The following is a 23,819-nucleotide window of genomic DNA, read 5'->3' on the forward strand; positions in this document are numbered from 1 at the left end:
GGTGTTCTCATGGCACTTAGGACGCTGGGTGCGGTCCTGTGTGCCTGCTTTGGAACGGGGCTTAGCCAGCTCAGGAGCCTGTGCTCCTTCGAGCAGGAGGGAGTTAACCCTGCTGGCTCTGACGGCGAACACAGTCGCTTTAACAGCTTTTTGCTCAGAGCGACTTTGGACATCATACTCCCAGGCTTTCTGCACGAATCTCTTAATATCAGTCATTTTCATGGTCTGTGCATCTGTATGCATTAAGATCATCTTTCTGACTGATGGGTGGAGATTCGCAATGAATAAACCCTTGAAATGTATGTTCTCTTCGCAACCCTCATCATTTCGCCCTGCAAAATAAGTTCGTCTAAGTCTCTCGTAATATTCGCGAGGGGACTCTGCTCTCTCGTGCTTAATGTTAAGAGCGGCGGCTATCGCGGCAGTCGGGTCAATAAACGCACTGTATTCTTTGATAAGTGCATGACAAAGCTGTTCAAAGTCATTACAGACTTCTTTCATCTGCCTAGCCATCCACTCATGTACAGCTCTGCTGGTAGTTTTCCTGACCAGAAACACTTTCTCCTGTTCTGTGGCGTTTGGCAGGTACTGCAGGTTATACCTGAGGTCTTGAATATAACTCTCGATATTATTCTCTGACACTGCGGGGTCAAATCTCTCTATGTCCTTCGCTAGCTCTCTCAGAGAATGGAGATTTATTCTTCTAGCTTCTCCGCTGACGGAGATATGGAAGAGATCGTGGTCAGACTTGTCGCTGCTAGAGAGAGTGCTTAATAGCGACTCGAATTCAGACCTTTTAGCAACCATCGTTAAACTTAAAGAGTATTACTTTTAAGTACGAAATCACAGTTTTACCACAGAAAACCACAAGATCAAGTATACAATCAACCCGGTAGATTGCAAAAGATCACAAAACACTCAAGCACTGCTTAAAGAGCAAGGGGAACTTTTTTTTCTTTTGGCTTTCAGCACACACTGTATTATCGTGTATGAAACCCGCGGCGTTTTATATGAATTATTCCGCTTGGTTGATTCATTTCAGTCTTGCCACGCCGGTCCAGGGACGCCAAATAAATGTAGTGTTTCATAGCCGTTCAGGGACGCCAAATATGTAATGTAGTGGCTCTCTGAAGGCACCAGTTCTGTAGGGTTTGGGCATTTACTGAGACAATTATTAATTGTAGCAGTAAATCACAAAGTTGATTCTTTTGATGGCTTTAGAATCCAACCATGCGACATAACTCAAACAACGCACACACACGGGTACTAATACACGAGGATACATTTATTAATACATAGAATATGCATGTAAACCTAACAGATCTTATCGAGAGGGTTATCAGAATACAAAAGATATATATTCAATCAGTTACGAAGAGTTACACATATCAAGAGGACATACGTTCAGTATATCATTCATTTAGACCGTTTCATAAATGAACTTGGTTATAACTTCTACATTAGATACTCAAAACAAGTACATAACTCTTAGGAATTAAATTGATATCAACTGGTTGGGATAACAATTGAATTCTCGAGCTGTAATGCATTGAAGTTGAATACTCATCCAATTTCTGGGGATTCAGATCTCCTGCGGGCACAAAGAAACAGTTGCAGGCTGTTGCTGTCCAATCCGCGCTCTCTGGCTGTGTGCCAGGCTGTGCTGTGCGGCTTGCGACGGTGCGCTGCAGATGCTCACTGGCCGGCTAGTTAGTGTTGGCTTTAACTAGCAAAGTTTGTGCACAGGAGAAAAGATGACTGTGAGTCCCAGCAGGTAAGGAAGAGGACCGGGTCGTTCCTGATGAAGAGCTAGTTCTGAATAGTGATTCAGCTTTCCACAGTTCCGACCTGTTCACGAGGCCTGCTGCTGGTTACTCTCTGGCAACCTCCACTCTAGACTCTTAGAACAAAGGAAAGTTCTGGCACTCGGACACACTGGCCGTTCCGTGGTTGTCCGGGCTGAGTCTCAGGATGGTCAGGAGGCGCGCTGCGAGAATGTCCTGCCCTTGGGAGCCTTCTGCTCCTGGGCCGTCCTGCCCTGGAATTCTCCTTTGAATTCCCTTTAGAACAGTCCACAGAATCCTCTCCAGAATCTTGCTGAATCTCCCGAATCTGAATCTCCAGGCCTGTGTTGCCTGTTTTTACCTGGAGGAACTTCAGCTCGTTGATTGGCTGAAAGTTCCATGGGCATCAGAGTCCCACGTGGGTTACTCAGCCCTACCAGTCCCTGATTGGTTGATCAAGGTGAGATATGAGTCACTTAGTCCTGACACTTAGTAATGCAGTCCAGATGTCCATCTGGCACTCCCTAGACAGATAGGCGCCAATGGATGACCATTGATCATGATAGCCAGACTTAGCTAAGTGCATCCCCCTTTGGGAGCTGTCCTAGGAAACCTTAAATCACCCTGCACTAATGGTCTCTCTGTGGCTGCACCACAGAGATGAACAGAGAAATGGGGCCTCATTTGGGAAGCTCAGAAACACTTAATTCTGCCTTATTATTAAGCCTCGCCGCTACACATATATCAGAGTCAACTGTCAGAGTCTGCGAGCGAAGGGATAGGATTCTGCTGTGGGTAAGTCCTCATGCAGAGTGAGGTGGCTGGAAAGGGAACATTTCTCACTCCAGGCACTGGGAACAGCAGGCAGCTGAGAGCTTCCTGGAAGGGATCTGGAAGACCTTACTAACCTTGGAGGAGGTTGGGATTAGGTAAGGCTGAGTAACTAGGGTTAGAGAAAACACAGGGAATAGGCTCAAGAGGTTAGAGCTACACCATGGTGAGGTCATATGGGGAAATCTGAGTATCCATGAAGGAAGAACTTAGAAATCTTAATGAGAATTATCGCGCAGGCGGAGGAAGTCTTGATTAACAGCAACACTCCCTAAGTAACTAAGTAACCCATAACTAAGCTAATCTATATCCTGACCTCGGTAGTAGCTGATTGTTCCCCAGGAAGGGAATCTGAAACAAAATTTTGGAGGAGATTCTGGTCAAAAACTAAAAAGGGTCTATAAGTATCCATAATTTGCCTAACTATTTTTGTAACTTCCCTGCCACAGTTTTACGGTGGACCCAAAGTGAAAAACACACACAAAAAAGCAATGCACACACAAGAAACAGTAAGTCTGCACAAAATCAATACAAGCACAAAAAAGCTGTGCACACAAGGACAATGCAGAAGTCACAAAACCAAAAAACCTTTTTCATGTTTTGCACTTTGGGGCCACCATACTGTTTCTGTTCCTGCCTCTCCCACTGCTTTAATATCATCAGCAAATTTGTTTTCGCACTAATCCAGAATCTGTATAGATCCCTGCAGCAGCACTACTCGATTCTGCTCATTGACAGGCTACATGCTGTTTTCTGTTCTTTAACCAGCTCACAATCCATATACCGTACATACAGTGGACTCCCCTTGATAAATATGAAGAAAAAGAATAAGTATAAAATAAAAAATGAGCTCATTAAGCACTGAAATATATTTCCAACATGAGGAATTAATTATCCTGAATTAATGATTCAATGGAACCAACCGAGACAAAATCAAACTACACTGATCTCTGCTATTACACGAGTTTCCAAAACGCGAATTGGCTCATACGTGATAGATAAATAGGGGGCAGATGTCTGTATAATGCAAAACTTTTGTTGGCATATACGCAATTTCATCCCCAACATGTTTACGTTTTGCAATGCAAAATTTATACTTTTGTAAAATTACTTTTCATTTTCATTTTTTCGTTAAATGACTAAAAGAGATTTAATTATAAAGAAACCTTAAAAACTGTATAGAAACTCTTAAAAATACTAATAAAGTCATTTATTGGACAGAAAAAATTAGTTATTAATTTGTTACCAAGACTTTTATGTCTTTCCTTCGTCTTCCCCCTCCCTTTCCATGTATCGAAAAATGCGAAAATCAAGCAATATGCTCTCGAATGTTCTCTTAATTACACTGGATTAGAAAAAAGACACTAAAATGTTGTTTTTTGGGACCCTGGTTGTTTTGGAGAGGGCGGTTAATTATTTACAGATTTTCGCGTTTCGCGGAACGTCTTGAAACCTATCCCCCCTGAAAAGTGAGGGATGACTGTATTTGCTTAATGCCAATTTAAGCAAAAAGTAATTAGTACATAATAGGAAACTAAATAAATTTAGTAAATAAATTAATTTTATTATAACTGATTATAAAAAACATATTATACATATACTGTAGTGGCTTTAAAACCATACTGTATTTAAGGATGATGGAGTCTGCTAGCAGAATCTCTATGTTACTCTGTACCTATATAGTGGTAGGAGCTGTGAACTCCTGCTGAATTCACATGCTAAACTCGAACCTTCACGCTTGCTTTAGCACAGATGCTTCTCCCTCCCTGTACTGAACCCCCATCTTCTGTACTAAACTACCTGATGGGGAAGGAATATTTTAATTGCTCTCTGAGCCCTGGAGTTCCTTGAGAAAGTACCTCAAAGACAGGAGAGAAAGGGTGAAGAGAAAAGTGTATATAAGCTGTGTTGAGCCATATCCCCTTTGAACAACTACTACAATAATCCTCATTGTATTGTTCCTTGTATGCATACAATAAAGCTTGGCTTGACGAACGGACACCTCAGGCTCGAATCTCTTGGTTTCTACAATGATGAATAAACACAAAAAGGACAGTAAAAAACAAGAGTTTGGTTCTATTGCGTCGTTGTAGTGGAGCTGAAAAAAAAGCTTTATCTTGGGAACCAAAGCAGGACAAATGCTACGTTATAGAGCACAAACAGATCACATATTACTATATTAAAAATTAAACATTTCCTATGGCTGTTCATCATTCATTCATCCTTTAGTTGTAAAATAACTTATTAATATCCAATATTAAGCAGACTTAAAGATGCACAGTAGAGAAATAGATTAAATAAAGCAATCATTCCACTAACATCTAACACACCACTAGTGCCACCTGTCGATTGGATTTGGTGAATTACATACTGCGACACACCATACAACTTTGGCTGCATCTGTATTTGATTTGTTTGTGTTTGTTTGCTTTGATTTCTTCTATGTTAGTGTTTTTATTTCAATGTAGCCAGTTAGTTGCATGGAAGATTTTTTTGGCATTGCCATTGTTGTAATTTTTCAGGAAAGGGAGTTGTGGAAATGTTTACTTAAAAAAAATCTTCCCTGAGTTCAAGGGAGATGCAAACACGCTCTTATTTGGTTTCATAATACAAGTAATCTGAAGTTTTTGTTGTTTGTGTTTTAATGCCACTTTAAGTTGAAACATTAAACAACTAGAGATTGTTGGTCTTATCTGACCGGCAGAACTGTGTTTTATGCCCCCCATGGTCTGGATTCACACATTTGCTCATTTACACCTGAAGAAACTTCCACAGCCTCTTTTCCTTTCAGCATTGAATAAAACTTTACCTCTTTACAGCTGACGTAACTCCCTACTCAAACTTCTTTTGCTCATTCATATCCATTTGTGTATTATTAATAATATAAAAGGATTACATATAAATATTGTGGCATACTGTATATAATTAAAATATATGTAAATTACTGTAAACATTATTTGATGTAAATATTACAGAAAGTCTTAATTTCTTAAAAGTACAACTAGAACACTGGCCAGGAAGCGAACCCATGACCTTAACTTAGACTCATGTCACCACTGAACCAAATTCTCACTCTGGTTGAATGATTCTTTTCAGCAAACTTTGCATTTTTCAGTATAGTTAAATTGTAATTAGCAGGAAATGTTGTTAAAATAAGCACGTCAAAACGTTTTCAAAATAAAGACAGGTGACAAAGTAAAAGTAGCTAAATAAATATATTTAACGTTTGATGTTCAGAAACATTTTTACAGATGCAGCCATTCAAAATGCGCAGTAAAACCCCATACTGCACGAAATTATCTGCAGTTTAGCGTGTTATACCGTAGTACGTCACTAGCTGGCTAAAATGACCAACAGGCAGCACTCGTGGTGCATTGGTTGTAAGTGAAACAATTTAATCATTTAATCTCTCTACTGTGCATGTTTAAATCTGTTTAATATTGAATATTAATATGGAATTTTACAACTAAAGGGAACATTTAGTAGCTGAGCATAAAAAGAAGAGGAGCATAACGTGTCTGAAGGTCATAAATGATATTAATTAAGGAACATAAACATATTATGTATAATGTATATGGCTGGTATTGGTACTGTTTTTTTTAATAAAAAAAACACACCAGTATTCCCCTTTCTTCTTAAACATTTTTAAGCATCAAAGTCTTCCATTCGGTTATTTACTGTGGTTATTTTGGAAATGTTTTTATGTGCTCCTTCTGACTATATTAAGTTTATATACTTTGTAAAAAGTTATAATGTTTTAACCTTTTCTATGAATACTTGTGCTCGTTATCGCAGTAAAAAAACGCATACTTTTCAGAATTTGATGAATAGGTAATATATGGAATCGTGTATCTAAAGAAATTAATAACGATTTAATTATATTCATATAGCTCAAATTATCACAGTAGTACACTTTCTTTGTAAGCATCAATTTGACTCATTCAGCCCCGATTACTTGGAAACTTTTTGCCTGCCCTTTTCAGCTGTAGCTTAAGTTATCAAGCGGCGTGTTAGTGTAACGGCTTTGGCGTATGACTCACATGCTGGAGGGCAGGGGTTCGAACCCACCTCTCGCCATGAGTTTGCTTTTAACAACTAATCATTTCTTTCAAAAACTAAAATAGTAAATATTATCGATACTATATTGAATTTGTTGGTATTTCTAAATATCACGGGGTGATGTCACTGTTTTCACAAACTTCAATTTATTAAACGTCTATTTTTGAGACAGGGTGTTCCAGACCACTGTTTAATTTCTGAAACTCCCTCTCTGTTCCACGTTTTAACCTTTTCTATGAATACTTGTGCTAATTATCACAGTAAAAAAACTCATACTTTTTAGAATCCACTAAATAGGGAATATAATATGGAATTGCTTATCTAAAGAACTTAATAACAATATTAATTTAAGGATCGAAATATATGTATTTATATAGCTTCTCCAAAAGAGTAGGGGTGTAACCCTGGTGTCCTGGCCAAATTTCCCATTGGCCCTCATCAATCATGGCCTCCTAATAATCCCCATCTATGAACTGGCTTCATTACTCTGTTCTCCTCCCCACTGAGAGCTGGTGTGTGGTGAGCGTTCTGGCGCACTATGGCTGCCGTCGCATCATCCAGGTGGGGCTGCACATTGGTGGTGGTGGAGGGGATCCCCATTACCTGTAAAGCGCTTTGAGTGGAGTGTCCAGAAAAAGTGCTATATAAGTGTAAGCAATTATTAACTATTATTATTATATTCAATGTTAAGTGATATTAATAATGAAATAAAAACATGAATTAAAAAACGTGAATACTGTCAACTGTTCAACCGGTTTAATTCAAAGCACTTTTTTCGCCTCAAACCTTAAAATGAAATTGTATATATTGTAATAAGAATCAAGAATAACAAAGCGGTATTAAAAATACCACTGAAACTATAATAATGTGTCTGGTCATTATTGACAGTATTAATTTAATAATAATCATTTCAAGCTTCTTCTATCTTTTTCAGAGTCATTTTTTTCTTCAGTTTTCATAAGCTTCGCTTATTAAAACGCCTATTTATGAGACACAATGTTTCAGATGTCAATAACTTTGTGAACAAATGACACAGAGCCTGCAACCTGCAAGTTTAAAGATTGCGATTTGTGAAAAATTTCACAGCTTTTATTTAATCAATATCTAGTACTTGGTTGCATTTTTAGAAACCTTAGTTTGAATAAAGTGGATCCCAGGTGCAAGTGACTTCATAACGCGAGAAGGCATTATGCTATATTTTTTATGCATCAGCTGAAGCCTTCTGAAGTCTCTCAAACACATAAAAATGTAACATAATATTGTGTGGCACGATGGGCAACTGATTCTTTTAATTTGAAAGAAAATCAAAAATAAGAAACAATAACATGTCTGCCTAAAACAGACATTGCATGATCTTAAAAACCCATAAAAAATGGGTTTAGTTCAAAACACGAAATCCACGACAAACAGGTGATTTTTCTTCCTTGTGATCAGCTTAGAATCTTTGTGTAAGCTGTAAGTTTTTTTTACTTTTCAATTAAACATTTTAAAAACTTTAATTTTGTGAACGCGACACGCATTTCGTACAGATACAGTACAATCACATTCTCCTGTCTTCCCGTGGTGTGAAACAAATCTCATTATTTGATATCTCAAATATCATTAAACATAGCATTCTCACCAGTTAGTTTTATGTTTGAAACCATCGTTAAACAAAGCAGGGGCTTATTGCACTTTGTAATGACATTACACATCGAAAGATGACACATTTTACCGACACGTTTTTAATTTTTAAAAAATTTTAGAAACGTTTCATATACACAAATATCATAGACTATTTTCAATTGTATTTCTGAATGTTATGACACAGTCCAATATTTTATATACATCTCAAGTCAGGTGTCAGGTGCATAAACTATTAGTAATCAATTATTATTATTAAAATTCGCACTGTGATAAATTGTTGCACTTCCACATCTTGTAAAAACTGTGTTCAAACACTGTACGTTAAATCTGACTATCAAAAAATAAGTAAAATACAAACTGAATAAAAAATGAAGGTAACATAATTTAAAATTAAACTAGGGTTCATTTTTTTGTCTCTCCCTACTCCCTCTCGCCCACTACAATTCAGACACAGAACGGTTAAAATGGGAACAGGTGAGGGAGGCAGAGGGAAGGGGGAGGCGTCTTCCTACCTCTATGACTAAAGAAAGTGTCAAAGAGAAATGGCTTGAACGACATACAGAGACGAAAAAGTTTGGAGCGGTCTTCTCCGCTTTAAAGGTACACTCCTTGTGGAAGAATTTTCACCTCGAACGTTTGCACACTAGCTAACACACAGAAGCAAACTGAATACAAAATGTACTTGCAAGAATAGCGATTACAAACATTAAAAAACATACTTGCTTTATAGTGTGATACTGTAAAGTTTATTAAAACTAATATTCTATGAGCACTACACTGTGAATAACGCTGCCCACTAAACCTCTTTCCCACAAATTTCATGGGGGCAAGGTCACATAGCTGATTCACAGCTGGATACAATTTTATCTTGCCTCGTGAAAGCAAAAATTCAGATATTTGTCAACATATTTACTAAAACTATCCATCTCAGTAATCTCACTGTGTTAGTCTCACTGTACGCCTCAGTGCTCACTCAGTGTTCACACTCAAAGTAAAATAAAAAAAACAGTTTTCCGCATTATCACCTCACACCAGGGGGGGAGGAAAAGTGCCGGCGGTCATTTATTTCACTTTCCTTCACTCTGCACAATCCCCCTGGACAGACAAAGTTGATTAAAACTCATTCAAAAGGGTGTGGTGTGTTAACACAAACTGCTTAACAGAGCCTCCTGTAAGAGCAAGGTGACTTTCTGCTCAATTAAATAAAGCTACAGTACAGACAGATTTTAAATTCTTCAAGCAAAAATAGCTGTTTGACAAAATCAGCTACTTTACAAGCAGTACACGACTTCTCAAAAGGTTTCTTTTGTCTCAACAAAGGTTTATTTTTTATAATTCCGAAATTTGAACGATGTGCCTCAGGGACTCATTATAGTATTGTAGCGAATCCATTTCGCACAGGAAAATCAACATAACCCCCCCCCCCAGCCAGGTCTCGCTGCCCGCTGTTCCAAAGCCGTATGGTTTCAAAGTATGTGTGAAATATCTTTTCTTACTCCAGTTATTAATCCAATCTATTTTTACTCATCCGGCTATGTAAAAAAATATAGCCAAAAGGATCGCTGTAAAGGTTCAATTCCAAGCTGAAAATACCCAACGTGTCTTCTCTAACCCCTCAGTTTACGGCTCGTCCATGGTCATTCATTATTAATATTGTAACGAACGGCAGGCATACAGATGGTACGAGCCGGTTGCAGCGCTGTGACAGTACAGCCCTCTGCTCCCCTCTACAGGGATGTTCTCTACAGAAGACCTCCTTCAGCCCAGCCAGCAAAACCTCTGTTAAACGACGCAGGAGACCCGTGTTCGAGCCCATGTGGTGAAGGATGAACCAGGACAGGAGCAGCGAGAGCACAAGCCCAAGAATCTGAATTGTTTACAATATTATTAATAATATATTCCGTATTGCATTTAAATTGGAATGTTTTTACAAATACAAGAAGAGGCAATACACAACGTGTAAATATAACCCTTTCCCCTCCTTTAACTTGAAGAATTGCGTGAGGAAATCCTAAATCATGAAACCATCACTTATAATAATTCATCCAGATACACACACTCACACCGTAGCCAACAAGCTATAATAGTGGACTATTTTTATATATTCGGCTATGTAAGAAACAAAGTAATTCTCTGATCGGGCTTTGAACCGCCTGGGTGCAGCGCACTACATGACAGTCCAATGCCTATTCCCACTATAAGGACAATATATTTTTTAAAAACAAACATCAAATGTTTCCAAAATGTCCCCTTGTGATATTATAGCTGCTTAGTTACACGACTCCATATTAATATTACTATCAAGAGGTATTATATCAGTACAACTTTTATTAAATTCAAGTATTTAAAACATTTAATTAAAAAGAAAAATCTTACAGTGTACACAAAGATTCTAAGCTGATCACGAGGAATAAAAATCACCCTTTTTTAAACTATCAAGTGATGTTAAATCACTACAACATTTATCTTTTTACAATAAGAGCAAGTGGTGTTCTTACTACGTATTCTTAGAAAAGGATGAAACATTATAACTTTTTATGAAGTACAGAATATAAGCTTAATAATGTTAAACAAGCACATTAAAACCAGAACCCACTGTAAGTTACCAAGTTAAAGACTTTGATGCATAAAATATTTCTGCATAAATATTTATGATGAAGGTGGAATGTTGTGTACTTTTGTCCAACTGAGCAATCCTGTTTTTATAAAATAAACTGACTTTTTAATGTTTAATGTTTAACATTCTTTAAGACACAGTTTTAAATTATTAAAAGTCTAAACAGTGTACAATTCAAATTCTAAATTGGAGAAAGATTGGGTCTCAGCAGTGACCGAGATTCGAAACGACAGCTCCAATGCTGTACATGAGACGTTTAGATTTATTAGTTCCACCTGGCGGTTTTACAGGGTACTCTTATCCTATTTAAAAAAAACATGCGGTATATTGCGCCACGTCCACCGCGTTTTAACACAGCGTTCTTCGCTCATTTTGAATGGCTGGATCTGTATATTCAGCTTTTTTCAATATTTCCCTTTAGTTACGATTCTATATTGATATTCCATATTAAGTGGATTTAAAAAAGTATTACACTTTTGTTGTAGGAAGCACATTTTTTCATTGACATCTATCACAAGTGCCACCTATCGATCTTCTGTGGCCAGTAAATCACAACGACGGAGTACAGCGAGTTAAAGCGCAGCCCCTGTATGCTGTAACATTGTGAATGGCTACATCTGTATATTTATTATGTTATGTTTTTTTGTTTGTTATGCATGTTTTGGTTAAATCAATAAATTATATAGTGTATTTAGAATTTAGAATCTGTTAGCGAGACTGGAAATAATTATGTTTGATTAATTCCTAAAAGTCATTAAGTACTCTCGCAATTTATACTTACAATTTCAGATCCCCAGTGAAGAGACACTCACACACACTCAGTTGTAACGTTTCTTGTTAGAACCATCATCCTAATTGCAAGGAGGGTACTTCTCTTTGGCCAAATATACAATACACACTTCTGCTTAAGAAAAAGGTCTTTGTAGATTTTAACTCTTCAAAAGAAATTCTCACACACACACATAAACCCAGTGAAGAGACTCATACACACACCAAGATCACCAGTGAAGAGAATCTCACACAGACATCTCCAGTGAAGACACTCACACACATACAGATCCTAAGTGAAGAATATCTCACACACAGAGATACCCAGTGAGGAGATTCACACACTCACATATCACCAGTGAAGAGACTCTCACACTCAGATTTCCAGAGAAGAGACTCGAACACTCATAGATCATAACTGAAGAGACTCACATACACACAGATCCCCAGTAAAGAGACTCACACACTGAAAGATCCCCAGGGAAGAGACTCTCATACACACAGAATCAAAGTGAAGAGACTCACATACACACAGAATCAAAGTGAAGAGACTCTCATACACACAGATCCCCAGTGAAGAGACTCACATACACACAGATCCCCAGTGAAGAGACTCACACACTCAAAGATCCCCAGGGAAGAGACTCTCATACACACAGAATCAAAGTGAAGAGACTCACATACACACAGAATCAAAGTGAAGAGACTCTCATACACACAGATCCCCAGTGAAGAGACTCACATACATACAGATCCCCAGTGAAGAGACTCACACACTCAAAGATCCCCAGGGAAGAGACTCTCATACACACAGAATCAAAGTGAAGAGACTCTCACACACAGAATCAAAGTGAAGAGACTCTCATACACACAGAATCAAAGTGAAGAGACTCTCATACACACAGAATCAAAGTGAAGAGACTCTCATACACACAGAATCAAAGTGAAGAGACTCACATACACACAGATCCCCAGTAAAGAGACTCTCATACACACAGAATCAAAGTGAAGAGACTCACATACACACAGATCCCCAGTAAAGAGACTCTCATACACACAGAATCAAAGTGAAGAGACTCACATACACAGATTCAAAGTGAAGAGATTCTGACATAGAGATCCCCACTTAAGAGACTCATACACTCACAGATTCCCAGTGAACACACTCTCACACAGTGATCCCCAGTGAAGAGACTCTCACACAATCAGATAAATTTGTAGAAACTTATACACACAGATCCCCAGTGAAGACACTCTCACACACACAGACCCCCAGTGAAGAGACTCTCACATACACATCCTAAATGAAGAGACTCTCACACAAACAGAACTTCAGTGAGAGACTTTCAGACACACAGAGATCCCAAGTGAAGACACTCACACACACTGATCCTCAGTGAAGAAACTCTCACACACACAGATTACCAGTAAAGAGACTTACACACACACTGATCCTGTTAAGAGGCTCTCACACACAGAGATCCCCAGTTAAGAGACTCTCACATACACAGATGCTCAGTGAAGAAACTCTCACACACAGAGATCCCCAGTGAAGAGACTCACACACACAGAGATCCCCAGTGAAGAGACTCACACACAGAACTCCGGTTAAGAGACTCTCACAAACACAGATTCAAAGTGAAGAAATTCTCAGACACACAGATTCAAAGTAAAGAGACTCTCACACAGAGATCCCAGTTAAGAGACTCATACACACACAGATCCCCAGTGAACAGAGTCACACTCACAGATCCCCAGTGAAGAGACTCACACACACAGGTCCCCAGTTAAGAACCTCTCATACAAACACAGATCCTAAGTGAAGAGACTCTCACTCACACAGAAAACCCTAGTGAAGAGACTCTCTCACACACAGATTCCCAGTGAAGGGACTCTCACACAGAGAACCCTAGTGAAGAGACTCTCTCACACACAGATCCCCAGTGAAGGGACTCTCACACAGAGAACCCTAGTGAAGAGACTCTCTCACACACAGATCCCCAGTGAAGAGACTCTCACACACAGATTCCCAGTGAAGAGACTCTTTCACACACAGAGAACCCTAGTGAAGAGACTCTCTCACACACAGAGAACCCTAGTGAAGAGACTCTCACACACACAGAGAACCCTAGTGAAGAGACTCTCTCACACACAGAGAACCCTAGTGAAGAGACTCTCTCACACACAGATCCCCAGTGAAGAGACTCTCACACACACAGAGAACCCTAGTGAAGAGACTCTCTCACACACAGAGAACCCTAGTGAAGAGACTCTCACACACACAGAGAAACTTAGTGAAGAGACTCTCACATACACACAGATCCCCAGTGAAGAGACTCTCACATACACAGAAAACCCTAGTGAAGAGACTCTCACACACAGATCCCCAGTGAAGAGACTCTCACATACACACATATCCCCAGTGAAGAGACTCCCTCACACACAGATCCACAGTGAAGAGATTCTCACATACACAGAAAACCCTAGTGAAGAGACTCTCACACACAGATCCTGAGTGAAGAGACCCTCCGTGACAGTGGGGAGGATTCTCCCACTATACACCACTAGAGGGCTTTCTGGCTGCCCTTTCTCTAACAAGTTTTGCGTGAGAATGTATATCAGCACCACCTGGGTCCTCATTAAGAAACCCTATATCACATTCTCATGCAATCTCCCTGGGTTCGCCTCAGAACCACGGCACCAGCTACAAGGCTGCGGACATCCATTTCATTTCCCTTCTAACTTCGCGTAGATTCTTAGGTACATTTGTACGGGCTAAAGAGAACACATCCCTATGACCACATGCCAGCTCTCTGCCTCAACCAGAGGTATCATCCCTCCGCCGGTGAGAAAGGCAGCCTGAAAACACACTCTGTTACATTTGGTGCCTAACGCGGGGCTGCCTTAACTTGTAGTCACTATGACAGAACTCGATGTCCTCCCTCAGAGCAAGATAGTGGAGGGCATCGGCTAGGAAACATCTGCGGCAACTACACCTGGAGATACAGCAGACGGTCGCAAAACGTGGCCTGCAGTCCGTAGACAACGTCATGGCCACTCTGGAGAGACATCTTGCCGCAGTGAGTGTCGCCAGAGAGGAGGGCTCTGCTATCTATCCTGGAGCACGCCAGGAAGAGAAAAAGGTGGAAGCAAAGAGCTTCAGTGGGGTCCACCTGAAGCCCAGGACAGCCATCGCTTTCCCGAGACCATCAGCAGGGGGAGCTCAAGGGCCACCCAGCTGTTCCAGATGCGGTGCGGAGTGACATGAGGTAGACCAGTGGCTCTCAGGATATGAAGTTGGATTGCAATATCATCCATGCCTCCATAAACCAACAACTAGGAGTCTCTCTGCTCTGCTCATGGACCAGGCCCTTCTAATAGAAACAGTATTTCTGAACGGGGAAACCCTGCAAGCTCTAGTCGACTCGGTGTCTGGTGTCCCCCGAGGTCGTTCTACCTAATCAGATTAAGGAACATCACTGGATCCCAGTGGGCTGCATCCATGGGGAACACAAGAGTCACCCTGTAGCTCATTTGAGCCTCCGCCTACAATCTCAGAGAGTTGACATCCAGGCTGCCATAGTACTGGGGCTGCCACATTCCCTTATTTTGGGGAGAAACGTTCCCCAATTTAAAGAGCTTTTCATCTCGGCATGCCCTCGGAAGAAAAACAACAACAACAACAACAACAACAACAACAACAACAACAACTCCCTAAAGAAACAGGAGGCAGCTGAGAAGAAAAAAAAGAAAAAAAACAGAGGTAGCTGTTTGTGCACTGGGCAAACGAGGTGGAAAGGGGGTCGCCACCCAGACGGATTCTAATGTTGAAGCCCCCTCTCCTTCCACCCCTAGAACTAGGAGATCGGAGGCTGCTTTAGCCCACACAGACCCCCTCGACAACTGGGAAATGTGGATTTTAACCGCAGACTTTCCCCGAGACCAGGCTGAAGACGCTACCCTCACTCACGCCTAAAACCAGGTAGTAAAACTGAACGGGCAACCTGTTGAAGGCCGCTAGAAGCATCCTAAGTCCTTCATCATCAAGAACAACCTCCTCTATCAATGCAACAGCCCGAATCTGGATCGACTCCTGGTGCCGCAGAAGCACCGTCAGTTCGAACACACAAGTGTGTGTCTCACCCCCTCCATTCTGAATTCACACTTCTCCCATCTGGAAGACGCCTCTGTGCCCCCAGGTGTAAAACCAACAGGAAGTCTTTCATTCCCACTGCAATTATATTCTTAAACAATGCAGAGTCGCTACCTTGTCTCTTGTTTCTTTTCTCCTGTAACACTACTGTATTCTCTTCCCTTTTGGTGATGTTTATTTGTCATTGTGCTGTGTTTGTGCCGTAAAATAAATTTCCCCCAGGGGACAATAAAGCTTGAATTGAAATTGAAATTGAATAAAGTTCAATTTTGGTCTAATCAGACCATAGAACCTTCCTCCAAATTGTTGAGTCTCTCACATCCCTTTGGGCAAACTCCAGCCGAGATGTGATAGGAGTTTTTTCAACAAAGGCTTACTTCTTGCCACCCTTCCATACAAGCCAGATGTCATGGACGACTCTGACTCCTTTAGAGTTGCCGTAGGCCTCTAGGTGGCCTCCCTTCCTACAGCTCTTCTCGCCTGGACACTCAGTTTTGGAGGACGGCCAGTTCTGGGCAGATTCACAGTTGTTCCATATTTTCTCACCTTTTTAATGATGGACTCCCCTGTGCTGCGAGGTACTGTATATTTACTGTGCCTTGGAAATGTTCTTACATCCTTGCCCTGACTGGTATTGTTCAAGAACCTTCTCTCGGATCTGCCTGGAATGTTCCTTGGTCTTTGTGGTGTAGTGTTTCCTTGGAAATGCACTAACTTAGTGGAGAAGCTCCCAGACACAGGTGTATTTATTCTGAAATCAGGTGAAACACCTCAACTGCACACAGGTGGACTCCAGTCAAGTAATTCTGTGACTTGGAGAAGAGAGTTTGTTACTTCAGAGGTAAGGTACGTGTGTCAAAGCAAGGGGGTGAATACTTGTGCATTTAATTATTTTCTGTTTTTTATTTTTAATTAATTTAGTAAAATGTCTGGATTCTTTTTTTTACTTTGACATTATAGAGTACTTTGTGTTGATGAATGGCACACATTCTCAGTTAAATACATCATGGCTCCATGCTGAAATATAATAAAATGTGAAAAAGTCTAAGGGGGGTGAATACTTTTTATAGGCATTGAAGATCCCCAGTGAAGAGACTCTAACACACATACAGATCCCCAGGGAACAGACTCTGTGGATCTCACTGGGATCTCACACACACAGATCGCCAGTGAAGAGACTCTCTCTCACACACACATCCCCAGTGAAGAGACTCTCTCTCTCACACACACACACACACATCCAGTGAAGAGACTCTCACACAGTGATGTTTCCCTCAGGAGAACAGTGGCAGTGAAGCTCTGCCACTGAGAAACCGACATGACTGAAGACAAGGGAGACACTTACCCTTCACTAAAAGGTAAAAACGTATTATTCTTCCATCCTTGAAGTCCACTGCATAGGTCCCACTGTCTTGCATGGTTAGGTAACTGATGTTGAAGAATCCAGTCTGACTGTCCCAGGACAGTCTTCCTTGAAATTCCTCTTCATAGACACTGAGATTCTCATCGTACACAGCTGCCACATCACCAAATCCCTGATGAATCAATGTCCCCTCCTTTAACTCTCGAGATCTAAGAATGGCCCACTCTCCTTCAGTGGCTTTTACTGGCTGGGCGTCTGAAATGAAATGGGTGATATCACAATGATCTGTGAATGAGGTACACGCTTTGCAATTTAGAGTGTTCCAGAGAAACAGCTCTAATTCAGCAACTAAACACTTTTGATTATTTTTTTCAGTCTATTCCATTTTAAAAGATGCAGAGTATTGTTTAACATACAGTAATGAATATACTTAAACAATATCATATTTTGAATACAGAAATAACTGTGACAATTATCACTCTTTTTGCATAATCATATTCATACAAATCTAATTCAATTCTGTGTGTCCCCACTCTTATAAAAGATAAACAAATAATTTTTGACAAACATGAATTGCTTTATTTTGAGCTGTCTGCGATTCATATTCTTAATTTCATACAGTCTGCCTCTTGAGCAGAGGGAGCTCAGGGTCTATGTGCTTGCACTTGAAACAGACTCACCTCCACAGTACTGCTCAGGATGAACTGTGACTGTCTTACTGCTGGCTGGGTTAGAGGCCACACAGTTGTAGGAGTTAAAGAGTCCTTCTGTCTCCAGAGGGAGAGTCAGGGGGGTGTTGAGATCAGGGTTGCTGGTGTGGTCGAGTATCTTCACCTCTCTCTGCCAGGACAGGGTCACCTCTCTCCCGTTCTTCACAGAGCACAGCAGAGAGCACCTCTCACTGACCCTGATCCCTCTGGGAACTCTCACATGAGGAAAGGACACAGGATCTGTACAGACAAGAGCAGTGAGGGCAAAGATACTCAGGGCCGCCATAGAACACAAATAAAAAAGGAAAATCAAGTTTAAACATATATTATATTTTCAAGACATTTATAAAAAATAAATAAAGAGTTGAACTTACAACAGTTTCCACAATATAAACCCCACTTAAAGAAAACTGAGACTGCAAATATGGCAGTTAACAACATTTTTTAAATTGATTTTTAATTCTGATAATAATGCCTTCAAATTGCAGCAGTACACATTTCTGTGGACTCAAGGAGGGCAGTAACAAATCACTAAAGTACTCAGCAAGGGAGCACTAATGTCTGAGACCACATGATAAACCTTAATCCTAATTCATACATGCAGGTTGCTACACTGGGGAAGAAGGGATCTGGGGAGAAACTTCTGGGTCAGAAATAGCTAGAGGGCCAAAATAAAACACTGACATAGAGCTGCATCATGATACAATAAAACTAGGACTCTTCCAGCTTACAAAAATTATTTAATTAATCATTGAACACAGAGAGCCTGGGAAGCACAATGAAATGCACTGCCTTAGAAAAGCAACAATGCAACCATCTAACAATGGTTAAAATGATGGAACTGCCTAGTGACTGAGACAGGAAGAGGTTGGAGAAGACCTGCTGGGGCCTGTCGAGAATCCTTTGCATGGCTGGAACAGGCAGCAACAAAATTCTCCACGTCCTTTCTGTGGTAAGGCCACCAAAAGAACTTCTGAAGAAGTTCTGTGATCCAAATGATTTCCGGGTGTCTAGTGAAGTGAGCCAAATGGACCCATTTGAGAACCTCGGGTTCTCAGGCTGTGCAGACTCTTGAGGAGTGGCCTCGTCAATGGCCTTCCAGACATCTAGCAGGGTAGTACCAAGGATGTGCTCTGGGAGAATGATGGCAGTAGGTAGGTTAGGTTCTCATCAAGCTAGTAAATTCTTGACAGAGCATCAGCCTTCCCATTCTTATAACCAAGGTGATAAGAGATGTTAAACTCAAACCTGTAAAAGAATAGAAACTAACGTGCCTGACGAGAGTTTAACCATTTGGCGGATTCTCAGATATTCAAGATTTTGTGATCTGTGAATACCATCTACACCTCCAGTAGTTCCCTATCCCCCACATTGGAATTTTGTTCTGCGGGAGAAAGTTTACGAGAGAAGAAGGCACACAGACGCAGTTCAGGAGGATAACCTGACCTTTGGGACAAAACGGCTCCTACTCCCACCTCAGAAGCATCAACCTCAACCTCAAATGGCACGGACGGATCTGAATGCCATACAATGGGTGTTAAAATGAACCATCTCGTTAGCTCCTCAAAAGCCCGCTGCGCCTCTGGGTTCCACTTCATCCTAGCGGAACCTTTGTTTGTGAGGTTGGTAATAGGATCGACCAGGATGCTGAAGCTACAGGTAATCTTCTTGGTTATCTGGAAAAAAGGGGATCTATAGTCCCCTATAGTTGATACATGCCCATAGAGATCCATCCTTCTTCTTGACAAAGAAGAATCCATCTCCTGCAGGAGAAGAGGACAGGAGTATGAACCCAGTCCACAGATTTCCGTTGATATATTCTTTCATAGCTTTCATTTCTGTTGGAGAAAGAGCAAAATCTCTGTGGTGTTGCACCAGGCAGGACAGGCCGGAACGGTCGTACTCCCGGTGGGCAGGCAGAGTTAATGCCTTCTTTTTAGAGAACACGTCAGCTAAATCGCGATTGCAAGAGGGGAGAGGAGACAGATAAATGGTCACAGACCCAACGGTATGCAAAAAAGTTAAGCAGGAACCAGGGTAGCATGGCTGCCAAAGACCTTTAATTTTGTAGCCTCCAGTCCAGATGTGCGCTATGTAATTGAAGCCATGGAAAGCCAAAAACAAGAGGAGACTGAAGAGTAGTGATGCAGAGAAACTAGAAAGTTTCACTGTGTATGGGGCCTACCTGAAGGGTGAGGGGACCAGTTTTCTTGGTGAAAACCCCAGAGCATATCGGTGCTCTGTCAAGGGCTAGAACTTGATGGCATGGCAAACATGGCCAGTGTCAATAAAGTTCCTACAGCAGCAGAGTCAATGAAAGCCTAGAGGTTCTGACATTTGCTGGACCACTGAAGACATGCTGGCAAGGTGGGGCACATATGAGAATGTGTGGGAGAAGCTGCAACGCTCAGCAGACCACCCCCCCCCCCCCCCCACCTTGACCACTGAGCAAGGCCATTTCCCTAAAGACACGGGTAGACCCCCAGAACATTATCCTTCACCGCACAGTAAACACACAACTGTGTAGTTTAAGTGTAGTTTAGGACCCTATGCAGACGGTATAATCCGGTAGTAAGTGGAGAAGGACAACAGGGAAAACATGATGAGGATCAGGACGGGTTGACAGACAGGGGGGCATGAGGACGGTGATCCGGTGCTCAGGGGGCGTGCCGCAGGCGAACGAGTTCAAACTGTCCAAGGGGGACATCCGGGGCACAGTCCAGGGTCTAGGTGCTGGGAGATCCATCCAAGACAGACAAGGTTAAAATCCGGAATGGGATCCGGAACAGGAACAGGAATAGGGAAACAGGAAGATAAAAACAGGGTTATGAGGCCAGGTGCTCAGAGCCCCAGACTCAGATGGTCAGGACGCCATGATGAAGCCTATGCCGTTAGGTCTCTCCTGGACCCACTGGTGGACGCCCGGAAGCCCACGTGTCTTCCAATGCTGAGCGAGGAATAGCACCCTTAAGAAGAGGGATGACGAACATGATAACAACCACTGTTGGTGACAACGAAGACACTCGAACCAAGGCCGCTGAGCTTTGCTGAGCTGCATGGGTTCAGGTTTGGCAGGTAGCCTAGAGGTTGAGTCTTCTTCGAGTTCCCTGCAAATAGGTGGGAACACTCGCGAAGGGGCAGACTTCTTCCACTTTTCCTGTTTTCACTCTCTCAGACGGGCATCTAGTTTGGTGGTTAAGGTGAAGAGTTCCTCTAGGGTAGAAGGTAGGTCCAAACAGGCCAATTTATCTTTCAGGGGTCCAGACAGACTTTGCGAAAAACCAATTGAAGTGCATCTTCCCGCCACCAACTCTTTATACAGAGAGTCTGAAATTGGGAGATATACTGTACAGATACAAGGGCATTTCCCCATGCTTCGGGTCCAATACCCAATTGACAGCCTCCTCAGGCTGTCCAGGCGAATCAAAAACAAGAGAAAATGTCTTGAGAAAAAGCTTAAGGTCAAAGCAGGTGGAGTCTTTTTTCTGCCACACAGCAGTGGCCCAGGCCAAGGCTTCATCCGAAAGTTGTAAACCGAAGAAAGCCACCTTTGCCTGATCAGTAGGAAAAGAAGACGGTTGGACAGCAAAAATTATTTCACGTTATCTCAAAAAGTCTTGCACTCCCGTGGATCACCTCAAAAAGGCTGAGGGGATGAAGACGAAGCTCTTAGTAGCTTGGTAGAGTTGGCATCAGGAGAGGACACACTTGAGGAAGTAAGTGGGGTTGTATGATGGTATGCCTGTAGGAGATGCTGACTCAGTGTGGAGGCATGGGAGATGTTGATAGAGAGTAATATTTGTTGTAAGAGTCTCCTGGTGTCTTCTAATCTTCCTGCCAGTTCCATGGAGTGCTGGTCCTGAAGTGCCGCCTCATACCGAGCCAGAAGCTGGGACAGCTCACTGGCTACCACTGAGCTTCTCTTCAGTGGCTCTGTCATTTTGTAATGATGTGGCAATGTGAAAAACAAATGCATCTGACTGAGAGCTCACAGGCAGATCTCAGGCAACAGGAAAAAAGGTAGCAAAAAGACAAAAGAAAAGACAAAAACGTAAACAAACACTTAGGCCTGCAGAGCAGAAGTTGCAAGGAACAAAGAAAGCTCCATAGAGGATAAAATAAAACTGGCATAAGGAAGCTACAAAGTACCAATCGCACAGTAGCTCAGCTAATGTCAGACACCTGAGTGACGGGCAATGGGAGGAAATTAAAATGGGACAAACAGAGACATAAAAATTGAATTAAAGATCAATTGGCCACCTGCTGTGAATGTCTTCCAGAGTGCGTTTTAACACAGCGGGGAATAAGTGCTGTCCTACAGGTGTCCTACAGGTGTATACGCTACCGATCACCAGCGCACTTTTGGGCATGACACTCACTGCTAAATTTCACATGAACTGTCATTGTCACTCTGTACAGAGATCATAGAGACACAGTCCAGCTCACTGCTAAACTTCACATGAACTGTCATCGTCACTCTGTACAGAGACCATAGAGACACAGTCCAGCTCACTGCTAAACTTCACAGGCAGTTCAAGGGCATGTCCCATGAGGACTTTCTGTTCTGTAAGCCGCTACCAACAAGAACTACAGGAGAGCACATATTTTAGCTTCCGAATGAATGTATCAAAGAGAGGAGTTGGTACAGATGGTGCTAGAGCGATGACAGGCAGAGAGCGGTGTAGTTGCACGAATTAGAGAGGTTGCTCCAGATATGAAGTGGACGCATCGCAACATCCACCGCGAGACCTTGGCAGCCAAGAAAATGCCTAAGGGGTTTAAAATCTGTTAGACTCTGTTGTGAATTGTATCAGGGCTCGGCCAATGAATTCAAATCTGCTTTGCTCGACTACACAAGCTCACCCCTCTCACTGAAATGGTGCTTTTTTATTGTTTATTTTTAATTATTGTTGGTTGTTCCTTTTGTCTGTAAAGCGCTTTGAGAAGCCACCTTTAAAGGCGCTATATGAAATAAAGTTTATTATAGTAATATTTATTATATGTGTATGTGAGTGTGTGCGTGCACGTGCGCTCATGTTGGTCATTGAGATTTTCTGGGGTTCCTATGAGAAGTTGACTTGTAGGTGGCACTTGGATGCTTTGGTTTGATCAGGGGTGGTACTTGGTCCAAAAAGTTTAAGAACTACTGATTTAAAGAAACAAAACTTTGAAAATTAAAATTACTATGAATAACGGAAAACTCTGAAATAATTATATAATCTGTGTTGGTGTGTTGATATATCTGAATGATTGCTGCTGCATTAACCATAGCATGATACAGTACCTTTAAGGAAGGAATACATAACCTAGACCACTGTTCCCTCTAAGCGTCGCAGACGTGCGGCCGTGCACCTTTTTTCAAGCTGCCGCGCAGCAAACACGGAGGGAAGTTTTTTGACTGTGACTGTGAATGTTGGCATTTTCCTGTTAATGTTGACCTTCACGCGTATAATAATAATTTATGGCACTTTTCTGGACACTCCACTCAAAGTGCTTTACAGGTAATGGGGATCCCCTCCACCACCACCAATGTGCAGCCCCACCTGGATGATGCGACGGCAGAAATAGTGCGCCAGAATGCTCAACCCACACCAGCTCTCAGTGGGGAGGAGAGCAGAGTGATGAATCCAGTTCATAGATGGGGATTATTAGGAGGCCATGATTGGTAACGGCCAATGAGAAATTTGGCCAGGAGACCGGGTTACACCCTTACTCTTTTCGAGAGACACCGTGGGATTTTTAATGACCACAGAGAGTCAGGACCTCGGTTTTACATCTCATCCGAAAGACGGCACCTGTTTACAGTATAGTGTCCTCGTCACTATACTGGGGCATTAGGACCCACATGGACCACAGGGTGAGCGCCCCCTGCTGGCCCCACTAACACCTCTTCCAGCAGCAACCTTAT

At 41.7% G+C, this 23,819-nt stretch overlaps 1 protein-coding gene across 1 annotated transcript in view; it reads right to left on the reverse strand.

The window, feature by feature from the left end:
• LOC148832589 (uncharacterized) overlaps window positions 1-23,819 on the reverse strand; it is a 73,628-nt gene that overhangs the window by 33,672 nt on the left and 16,137 nt on the right. Inside the window, exons 3-4 of the mRNA XM_088918546.1 lie at window positions 17,882-18,151; window positions 17,184-17,456 (exon numbers count right to left, since the gene is read on the reverse strand). Of these exons, the coding sequence (XP_088774672.1) occupies window positions 17,184-17,456; window positions 17,882-18,151 (543 nt within the window). The remainder of the gene's footprint in view (window positions 1-17,183; window positions 17,457-17,881; window positions 18,152-23,819) is intronic.

The sequence above is a fragment of the Atractosteus spatula genome, chromosome 6 (assembly GCF_055471065.1).
Source record: "Atractosteus spatula isolate fAtrSpa1 chromosome 6, fAtrSpa1.hap1, whole genome shotgun sequence".
NCBI classification, from domain to species: domain Eukaryota; kingdom Metazoa; phylum Chordata; class Actinopteri; order Semionotiformes; family Lepisosteidae; genus Atractosteus; species Atractosteus spatula.